This window comes from Egretta garzetta, unplaced genomic scaffold (genome assembly GCF_000687185.1).
Source record: "Egretta garzetta isolate BGI_Z169 unplaced genomic scaffold, ASM68718v1 scaffold325, whole genome shotgun sequence".
Classification (NCBI taxonomy): Eukaryota; Metazoa; Chordata; class Aves; order Pelecaniformes; family Ardeidae; genus Egretta; species Egretta garzetta.
The window spans coordinates 2,045,084-2,056,391 of NW_009259833.1; the positions used below are offsets into that span (position 1 = coordinate 2,045,084).

Here is an 11,308-nt window from a genome sequence, read left to right on the forward strand (position 1 = left end):
TCCCCAGCCCTGGGGGGATTTAACAGCCAGGCAGAGGCGGTGCTGAGGGCCAGGGTTTGGGGGTGGGATGGCAGGGGTAGGGGAAGGGTTGGGCTGGGTGAGCTTAAACAGCTCTTCCAACCTAAATGATTCTATGAGGAGCAGGGACCAAGGGACACCGGCTACTCACGACAAAGGTTTTGGCTGCAAAACTGTTGTCTCTGTCATGTGGAAATGCTATTTGTCTGAGCTGCCTTCACCAAAGGAAAGCAAAAGGCCCCACTGTGAATGGCATCCAAGAGATTCTCACTGGCTGCCTTTGGAGGCAAGACAGGAGCTGACGGGAGCAAAAATTCCAGTGGTCTCATATAAAGATGGTCAGTAATAACAACTTGGTTTTGGTAGGAAACTTTTTGATCACAAAGGCTGTCATTCCAGGACCAGATAGCAATCACGAGGTGGCAGAGAGCACTTCAACCAGTCTTATTTACACCCACAGTGAAAGCAGGGAGAGGGAGGTATTGCTGGTGACATGTATGAAAGTAAAAAAAATAAAAACAGCAGGGATTGTGTTCTGGTGCCTGAGAAATCCGTGATAACAGACTGGCATTATGAGAGAGAAATATTCAGCTATTACACCAACAAGAGGCATTTTCCAGGGCTAAACCTGCCTCTTGGCATCATAGAATCATAGAATTGTTTAGGATGGAAATGACCTTTAAGATCATCAAGCCCAACCGTTACCCTAACCCTGCCATCCCACCAATAAACCATGTCCCTAAACAGTCCTTAATCATGAAGCTGAGCATCCAAAAAAAGACAAGCAATCAAATGATATCGCATACGTGGACGGTGCTTGTGGCAGTTTCAGGCTGTCAGAAGAAGGAGGAGCAAAAGCACAAAGTCTAAAACAGTAACCCACATCATCGCCCATTTTACAGCATGATGCTGAAAGTCTGCTTCTTGTTGCGTGTCGGATGGTTAAGAGGAGCAAAAGCACAAAGTCTATCACTCATTTTACAGCATCACACTGAAAGTCTGCTTCTTGTTGCGTGTCGGATGGTGCTTTGGGTTCAAAGGTGCAGGATAGGGTTGGAAGACACAGTCCTGAGTCTTCCCAGGGTAGAGCTCTGGTACAGAGGATCTCAGAAACTGTGCCCAGACCTTGTCCTGGAGGGGATTAGTTGTCTAGAAGTGAATTTCTTGGACAAAGGTGTGAACAGAGGTCCAAGAAAAAGAGAAAACATATCTTCCCTAGCGCGATCGGTCAACCATTACTGCTCTAATTCCAATCTGTTCATATTATAAATTCTATCTATGACAAGAAGCAGGTTTATGTCCTGCAAAGCACCTTGTATTGGAGAAGTAGATGGATATCTATGCCTTACCAGTACCAATAAATTACTGTATTACAGGGTTTTCACGTGTTTACGGGGAGAAAACACCAGCTACAGGCTCGCTGACCTAGAGGTAGGAGACAAAGACCTAACAAGAGATTTCTCGGTACCGCCTTTGGCGTGCTAAATAACAGAGAAACGGCGCTCGGTTCTGACTAGCACACTGGGCTTGGGTCAGAGTTTTACCCTGGGAGAGCTACTCTGCAGCACAGATCATACGGTACTTACACTCCACATCTTTGCAGGAGCAACAAGGGATGAAAAGGCCGCTACTTTTGTGCTTAATTTCAATAAGGGAGCGACATAAAAATGGAGAAATTGTTAAAAAGGAGACAAAAGGGACAGCTAAAAGAGTTAAATCCTTGCAAAAAGATTCTTTGCAAGCAACATGGGAGCTATTTGAGGCCACTCTATTGGAGACTTGGAGAAAATGTATGACACCTATTAAAAAAAGCTCTGAGAAAGAGCAGAAGGAAAAGGTCATAGCAGAACAGTGGGATGAGGGAGGTTGTTAGAAAGAAGAAGCTGAAACTGTGCCCAAACATGGAAAATAGAAAAGATAATAAACAGTGCCTGACAAAGTGTAAAACACGGTAAGGCAACTCAGCAGAGAATTGCAGAAAGAACTTGCAAAAGGCAAAGAAACTGCTTAGAATAAGTCTTTTTTTTTTTTTTTTTTTTTTTCCGAATACATCAGGAAGAGAAAGCCTGGTGAAGGATGTGTAGGGCAGGAGATGGTCAGAGCAGTAAGGATAATAAAAGCCAAGGCCGCTCCATGGAAGCTAAATGAAATATCTGCAGCTGCGTTCACCTTGCAGGAAAGAAGAGAGGTCTTCGTGCTGAACGCTCCTTTGTGGGGACTCATCAAAGGACTTGTCTTAAATGTAAAGGAGGTGGAAGAGAGGAAATAAACTCAGCACCCAGACCTTTTTCCCCCCAAAGTCCTAAGGGAATTCAAGGATGAAATAGCAGCTCTCCTGACCTCTATTGCTTAACAAAGGTTGACTGGGCAAAGATGGGCAGGCACTAATCTTACGGAAAAAAAACCCCCAAACAACAACCTAAAAGGTCCTACAGGATTGTAAGCCAGAATTGTACCAGTAATACAATAACATGGGGAAAACTGAGGTCCTAAAAACCTGCTAGACCTCCCTGCACGAGGCAGTGGGCTAGGGAGATCGGGATGCAGGAGGCAAGGACCAGCTCTATGGGGCTCTAGCTGCAGGAGAGGGAGGTCATGGGGAGCACGCAGGGGGGTTACTGGTGGGGCTACAGTGGTAAATTTGATCATGAAAGATCTGGAAAAAGGGTTGAATGGAAAGATGGCAAAATTTTCTGCCGGGGCTGTGTTGTTCAGGGCAATAAAGGTGGTGGGTGCAGAAGGACCTCGGTGGTTTGAGTGGCTGATGAGATTCATTGCAGATTGATGTAGAGCAATGCACACAGGAACAATCAAACTCATTTTCTATGTCAAATCATAGAATCATAGAATGTTTAGGGTTGGAAGGGACCACTAGTGGTCATCTAGTCCAACCTCCCTGCAGTGAGCAGGGACACTGCTAACTAGATCAGATTGCTCAGAGCCCCATCCAACCTGGCCTTGAATGTTTCCAGGGATGGGGCCTCCACTACCTCTCTGGGCAACCTGTTCCAGTGTTTTACCACCCTCATTGTAAAAAATTTCTTCCTTACCTCTAGCCTGAACCTACCCTGTTCTAGTTTAAAACCATTTCCCCTTGTCCTAACACAGCTGGCCCTACTAAAAAGACGTTCCCCATCTTTCCTATAGGCCCCCTTTAGGTACTCGAAGGCCGCAATCAGGTCTCCCCGTAGCCTCCTTTTCTCCAGACTGAACAAGCCCAATGAATGAATGGGTCTATGTTGGTTATTTCATTGCCCAGTAGAGACCGGGAATGCAAGTAAGGAAAGCAAGAGAGAAGAGGGAACAGCATCATTACACTGCATTGCTTGATAAATCTTGGGAATTTTAGCCAGAAATTTTGGGACCCTTTATTTGCTTTTTGATTTTCCCATTTCAGGGAGAAAGTGTTTACCTCTTTTTAATGACGGCTAATGCCCCCGTGCAAGAAGAGGGAAGACTTGGAGGCATGGAGACTCATAAATGCCATTCGGAGAGTGAAATCTGAGAGCTGGTGAGCCTTCAGTCTCTGTCTTATCGGGGAAGCATCAGCTAGAAAGAGCCCTGATGGGTCATTGCTTTGCTATTCGTACAAACTGCACTCAGCCAGAAAGGTCCGTGTCCCGACGCAAGAAGCGCCAGTGCAGACTCTGCCCCGATTGCCGGCTGCGATCAGACGTAGGTATGAGTGACAGAGAAGCAGATGGGCGTATTAACACGAATCATTGGACCAGACGTTTTCATTATGCCTGGCATTCCTCTTTCTTCCAGGGCAGATGTACTGACTGTCACTACAAGAAAAGACAGATCACTAAAATGTATAGCACCAGACAATATGGTAACTCCAGATTTGTGTGGAAAGTGCTTTTTTGCTTGCTCCGTGCAGCTTGCTTTCTTTCAAATGTTTCTGCAGAAGTCACGATATTTCACTGAAAATAAGATATAGAGGAAAGCACTGGGGGAAAAAAAAAATCTTACAGCCAGGATCCAATCTATTATCACCCTGCAGCTTCCAGAAGCAGGGCTCAGAAAAACACCCTTTCTTTTGGAGCTGAAATTTATGATGCTGATTTAATTGGTACTTACCATGCTTTCTCCAGTTACTCCAGCTGCCAGGTATGAAAGACAAGGAGTTTTTCCCAAAATACCTGTCCTTTCAAGACATGGAAACCACGAAAGCTTCACATGAGAGGGGGGAATAAATCACAGAATCCCAGAATCTCAGAATGGCAGGGGTTGGAAGGGACCTTGGGAGATGACCCAGGGCCACCCCCCTGCTCAAGCAGGCTCACCCAGAGCAGGGGGCACAGGACAGCGTCCAGGCGGGGGTTGAAGATCTCCAGAGAAGGAGACTCCACAGCCCCCCTGGGCAGCCTGGGCCAGGGCTCGAGCACCCTCACAGTCAACAAGTTCTTCCTCCCGTTCAACTGGAACCTCTTCTGCTTCAGGTTGTGCCCATGGCCCCTTGTCCTGGCGCTGGGCACCACTGAGAAGAGTCTGGCTCCGTCCTCGTGACCCCCACCCTTGAGATATTTGTATGTGTTGATGACTGCATTAAAGTGATGTGGTTTTACATGAAAACCAACAGCAATTCATGATCACTTCATTATTCCACTCCTGCATGTGACCTATTGTAGCCTGGGGGTCACAGAGATGTGTTAGGTTCCCCAAATTGTTCCTCTTCTAGGAATGACCAAGTGGGAAAAAAAAACAGGCGGCTTGCAACCCCTTTTCTAGCCTGAAATCTGCTGCAGGGATTTTAGTTACGTGTTTTTATTCACCTTTCTACTTATCCATTCTCCACCCAAGGTCTGCAGAGGTCATGGGAAATGGTATTGGCTTTATTCAAGCTGGCTATGTATTTACTGGAAGAGAAGGATATGGAAGCTTGCCATGGGCCACTGTGTGTTTATCAAGCTTGCAGGTAGCTCCTTCAACACCTTCACCAACAGCTGGTCATTACTGGGTGGTCTCGCAGCACTCCCTTTTAGGTCCCTCTGTCTACATTTTTCACTTTCACCAATCCCTGTTTTGTCTCGCTGTGTTCCCTTGCAATTCCTGGGTTTCTCCAACCCTGTGGATGTTTTTCCCCACAACCCAAGGACACCTTCAGACAGCACAAGATTTCAGTAGACCTGCATATTACCGGCACTCATAAAACCACAGCTAGGGCACAGGAACATGAAACCAGGACATCGTTAAAAGGACATGTAGACAATGATTATTTTCTATACGGAAGGTGCCGACAGTGATTCCATAGGCTGAGACAGATGAGGATGGACATAAACATTGCAGCAGAAAAGGCTGCTGCAAACCCTTTACAGACCCTGCTAGAGCTGCTGTATGCCCACAGCACGCACCCATGGATGACTCCAATAGATGCTCTCGTAGGTGGTCTCAGCAGAGAAGCCTTTGGGAATTAGAGGGCAGGAATGATGCTCTCCCAAAGATCCTTCTTGAGGAGGTGTCTGGGAGGTGCTGAGGGGAGTGTGAAATACTGCACCCACCCATTCCTGTTCCTTACTCAGGCATGCTAACACAGTCCTACCAGGATCTCAGGTGGATATGGATCATTTGAGCCCCAGGACTGAACCGGGCTCTCTCCCACACATGAGACCCATGGGTTTTCTTAGGAGGCTCAGTGGGGAAAGGGACACCCAGGGGGGTGTTATTCCAAGCAGACCTTTTTCACTGACCATTGGCTGAATTCACTGTGGGAAAAAGAGAGGAAAACTCCGTCTGTTTAGCACTTTTGTAACAAATTCTGTGCAAAAAGAAGAGCGAGACGTGCTGCTAATGGGCCTTTTGGGCTGGGCTTGGAGAATCTGTCCTAATGCTCTACGTGGGATCATGGGGACACAAGTAACCACACCGCACACACCACAGTTACATCTCCTTTTTATCTCTTTTTAATTATTGAGAGGAGGGGATGACAATTGGGTTAGACAGTTGAGAAGCTGCTCCCAAAGCCACCACGGTGCCTCCTCTTCCCCAGAAGAAGCTTCTTCTTCAGCTCCTATTTCCCCTTCCAGCCAGGCGGGATGCAGCAGTAGTACTTGCAGTCGGAGGAGAAGGACCACACATCCACCTTGGTGCACTTGCTGGAGCAGTATCCCACCTTGGGACAATACTTCCTAATCTGCCCGTAGCCTGCAAGGGGGGACAGAGGAAGAGTGCTTGGGTCAGGAGAGGTGCCTCTGTGCCCCACTGCCGTGCCCTCCCACCTTACACCCATCCCGGGGGGGAGTGTGGCAGTGCGCAGAAGGATGAGAGCCTGCTCATAGGGAGGTCCTGCTCCACCCACCCACACGTCCATGTTCCTGCCCAAGCCCAGCCCCAAAGCAGGAAGGGACCATGAAGAGCACAAGCCTGAGAAACTCCTTGTGCATCCCTCTCCTCCCAGCTGGTGACACTGGGTGCATTTTGGGAAAGAGATGCTCCCAAGGAGAGCAGATTCCTTGCCCACTTTGAGGGATATCCCAAAAGCAATGTTCATAAATACGCTCATCTGCACAAGACCGCAGAGACATCTCGCACCTCTCTTTAAAAGACAGAAGTGTCTCAGAGCAAAACAGCAAAAGCCACATCAAAGTAGTTCCAAAAAATTGAGTTGGTGTTCCAAAAACCATGGAGGGTTTCACAGGTTCCTGTGGTAACCAGAAATCTGACACGCATGTGTTAAAAGGGAGTCAAGTGCCAAACACTAGGCACCAGGGTGGGAGACTGTTGGCCTAAAACAGCTGGTAAATGATGTCCAGTGTGAATGGATATTGGACTGGGAATCCTTTTGAGCCCCAGATCTCCCTTTCATTCATTGAAGAAGGAGGCAAGAACCAGAACTGGAGGGATACCTGTCAGCACTGCACGTTAAAATTGCGAGGGAACTGGACCCTGAAGATATATTCAGAACTGGTTTGACCAAAAGATGGTATCATCTGAGAAGAGGAAGCATACAGGAGGCTGATGTCTCCAAAAAAAAAGAGTACTCGCTTGGTACTCCATGGCTAAAATAATTACACCAGGGCCCAGCTCACCAAGGTATCAAAAATGTCTAAAATATCCTAAGGGTGCCTCTGACAGTTCTTCAAAGTGATTTTTTCTTCAAAGACTCATTTGTCTGCACATGAACAGCAGAGCCCCATTTAAGACAACCTGGGGTAACCAAGTCATCTGTGCATTTGCAGGAGACCAGCACTCATCTGCATACACGAAGGGCCAGACACATTTATGCAGGCAACAAAATCACAGCCTTTAAAGCCAACAGAGACCACATTTGGTCAAGCTGCCTATCTGGCATGGCCCACTCTGACCCTCATCACTCTGGTTCTCCCACCATTGTCCAGCTCACCTTCCAACACAATTCACCCTCTTACCTGGGACAGCTGAGGAGACCAGCAGGAAGACAGCGAAGACAAGGTAGAGGAACCTCATGGCTGGAGTTGAGCTGGGATCTCAGCAAGGCTGGAGACAGGAGAGTTGGAGACACCTGAGCTGGACGCTGCTGAGTGGTGAGGCTGGGGATCCTCGTATTTATAGCGTGTTTCTGAGCAGAGAGGAGGGTTCTGGGGGAGGTCCTGTCGCTCACAGGACTGCTCATGGTTCACCGCACAGCACAACCGCTGGCCCCTCCACCCTGCACCTGGGTATGTTGGCAAAACTCTGCTCTTCCCAGATCTGGTATCAATACCCAATTCAAATGAAAACCATTGAGTGTGACAGGAGCGAACGGTGAGTAGATAGATCTCCTGGGGCGGAGGGACCTCACAGGGAATAAGATCAGTATCAGAGGTCTTCAGGCCTTTCTCAACGTTTGGCAGGGATGCAACTGCGTGCAATAGGGCTGAGCCATGGCCACGATGCACAGATAACACTCCCTCTGTTGTCTAGACCTGTCACCATGAGGGGTTGGACAAGCTGAGGGGGGCCCTTCTGTGAGCAGCCTTGGCTTGGGAAGGACCCAATGTCCATGTATCACTCTCTTGGGAACCATGATGGCAAAATTCCTCTGATACATTCAGCAAACACCATGTTCAATGGAGCCTGTTCTGTTGTCCCCTCTCATCCCACTGATGGGCAGAAGCATGGGAGCTGAAAGCCTTTTCCCAGGAGCCTGGATGAGCCGCCCACTTGCAGACATTTCTTCAAAAACCCTCCAGACAGCTCTGGGGTCTCAAGCGTGCTTAATTTCTGGGATGGAGATAGATAGCCTGATCCTTGCTGCCAGGGGAGCTCTGATGCTGACAGAAGGTTGTTCAGAGCCGCAAAGGGAAAGCTGACTACAAGGACTCTGCAAGGCAGAAGGATGTCAGTTCAGAATGGCAGCGCAAGCAGATGGCAAACAAGACTCAGTGATGGCAAACTTACTTTCACCTTCCAGGACAGAGGTGCTCCCAAAGGGCATGTCAGAAAAAACTGTCATCTCGGTGTCCGGAGGCAGTCAGAAAGGAAAACTGAGTGTTAGGATTTGCTAGAATGGGCACTGACAAAAATTGGCGTGCCCCTGCAACTGTTTCTAGGGTACTTCATGCTGCATACTGTGCACGCTGCTGGTGTCCCTGCCCCTGCACATGTAGAGTAGGACACGAAGAGGTACAAAGGATGGTAGCAAGGATGGTGGAAGCTGGGGACTTACTATCAGACAGTGAGATAGTAATTATACTGGGGCTTTTCCACTATAGGAGGAGACAAGTAGGTGGGGATGTGTGACAGCAGCGTCAAAACTGTAAGCGTCCTAACAGACAGAACTATGGTTTTCCATTTCTCATAACCAGAGAAGTAGGAGGTGACATATAAAAGTACGATGCACTGAACAAAGAAATTCTTCTCTCACACTGCACACAACGGGATGGTGCAACTCATTGCCATGGATATTGCGGAGGAAGAAATTGTAAATGTGTTCAGAAAGCAAGTGGGTCAGTCAATCTAACTTTGAAGTTTGCTCTGCTCTTAGCAGCTGGCTGGACCAGATGACCTCCAGAGCTCCCTTGCACCCTGTACTATTCTATACTTCCATGAAATCCATTGAAGGGCATTCAGCTCAATGATATGCATCCATATCCAACTCAACAATCCCCAAACCTCAGACTGGATGGGTTTCCAAACACATGCTACTGTATGTTTGCCATGTGCTTCCACTCTTCTAAGCATCAGCTATTGGCCACTGTCAGACTGAAGACACTTGACTAGATGGGTCCCTGCTATGCAGGGAGCAACAAAGCTGGGGAGGGGTCTGGAGCCCCAGGCTGCTGGGGAGTAGCTGGGGGAGATGGGGGTGTTCAGCCTGGAGCAGAGGAGGCTGAGGGGAGCCCTCATCACTCCCTACAACTGCCTGAGAGGAGGGGGGAGCTGGGGGGAGAGGTTGGTCTCTTTTCCCAAGTAACAAGTGATAAGATGAAGGGAAATGGTCTGAAGTTGCAGGGCAGGTTTAGGTTGGATATTGGGAAGAATATCTTCCCTGAAAGGGTCATCAAACACTGGAACAGGCTGCCCAGCAAAGGGATTGAGTCCCCATCCCTGAAGGGATTTAAAAGATGTGTAGATGTGACACTTAGGGACATGGTTTAGTGGTGGACTTGGCAGTGTTGGGTTAATGGTTGGACTTGGTGATCTTAAAGGTCTTTTCCAACCTAAACTCTATGATTCTATAGCATGGTTTACTCTTCCATGGCTGACTTCTACTAACAAATAAACTGTGCTGAAGCCTGACATAGCAAGCTGGTTGTCCCCATTGGTATATTTTTAGCATAGCCCTGGCCACGCCTTTTTCCAAGGCTACTTAATGCTTTTGCAAACACATTTCCCACCACACTTCATGTGTTTCCATGGGACAGGTATGATTTCCAACATGACTGTGGTGTGGACATCCTGCTTTGAGTGGAAGAGTTTAATACTATGGATGTGGCCAGGATATACCCACTGGCCACAGGGCCATAGAGTGGGCCCTGGTACTGTTCAGTTTACCAGCAAAGACGCAACCATGATGATTTATTGTGTGTTCTTACCAAAAATTCATGGAATGTATGAGATGTCCTCAGAGTCACTGCTCCACATCCCCCGGGCAGAGCTCCTTACAACCCTAAATCATCCCTCTCCGAAAGGTGTCAAGCATCTTTGGGAATGCCACCAATAACTGGCCTCCCCCACATCACTTCCTCTCCTTCAGGACACCGTTCTCCATCCCACTAGGAATGTTGTCCTGTATACAACACTGAACTGTCATCGCTGCAGTTTCAGCTCACCTTTTCTCATCTGGACCACCCTACTTATAGGGAACATATTATTCCCTCCCTTTCTACTTTTTATTCCAGATTTGTGGGGCATCATGACTTCCACATTCTTTTCCCATCAGCATGATCTCAGTTCTTCCAGATTTTTGTATTTTCTCAGTCCTTTAACCATCTCAGCTCTAGGCTCTCTCCAACTATTCCACCTCGTCTTGAAGTATGGTGCCCTAAGTAGTAAGCAGCACACTACCTGAAATTCCAGCAGTTTGGAGTAATAAACGGATTCATTTAAGTGCCCAACAAGTGATAACCCTGGTGGGTTTTTTTAGAAAGAATAATTTCTGCCTTTTCCGTAACAGGATGACATGGTACCATTATGTGCACCTTGTGGCTCACTGCAGCCCCACACGTCTCCTGCAGAATTGCAACATTGCCAGATGTTGCCCGTTGGACCTTCTCCACCAGTTGTTCCCCTCTTTGCAAAAAAGAGTCAATCTCCAGTGTCCTCCAACACGCTGCAGTCCCTTTCAGCCTGCTATTTGCAAATTCAGTAAGCACAATCTTTATTCCATTATGCCATTTGCTAATGAAGACCCTGGATAGTTCAGGACTCAACAACCTTCTGAGATGTCCTTCTACCATCACCATGGTAACTGGAAATTTATTAACTCCTGTTCATAAACCATTTTTCCTTCGTTTCCTTTATGCCATGATCAATACTGAAAAAAACCCCAAACCCAAACTGAGACAAAATGCCCAGCCAAATGAATGTGATAACAATGTTGTGGAGCACTACATTTGGGGGAGACCCTCAAGGAACCTCACTGTCAATGCACCGGTTGGGGATGAATACACCTGAAAACTATTCCCCATGATGGATCTGATGCCCGGGTATTGTCCATTGTGTCTGTGCCTTGCAGACAGTGTCCAGAGTTTATCAGAACGGTGCCCAGACTTAATTCATGCACCTCTGGGGAGCAGCTCTGCTGTCGGCAGCCCCGGCTGGCGCTGGGTCGAGCAGAGCCGTGCCCGGCGGCTCCGTGCGTGCTGGCGGCAGAGTCCTGGCAGCC

The 11,308-nt window shown here is 47.9% G+C and overlaps 1 protein-coding gene across 1 annotated transcript; it reads right to left on the reverse strand.

Annotated features, from left to right (window-relative positions):
* Positions 1-6,031: 6,031 nt before the first annotated feature.
* LOC118452395 (cygnin) lies at positions 6,032-7,446 on the reverse strand. The gene is made up of 2 exons (XM_035895455.1): positions 7,389-7,446; positions 6,032-6,165 (listed from the first exon to the last, which is right to left on the reverse strand). The coding sequence occupies exons 1-2, from the start codon at positions 7,444-7,446 to the stop codon at positions 6,032-6,034; spliced, it is 192 nt and encodes a 63-aa protein (XP_035751348.1).
* Between the last annotated feature and the right edge of the window lie 3,862 nt (positions 7,447-11,308).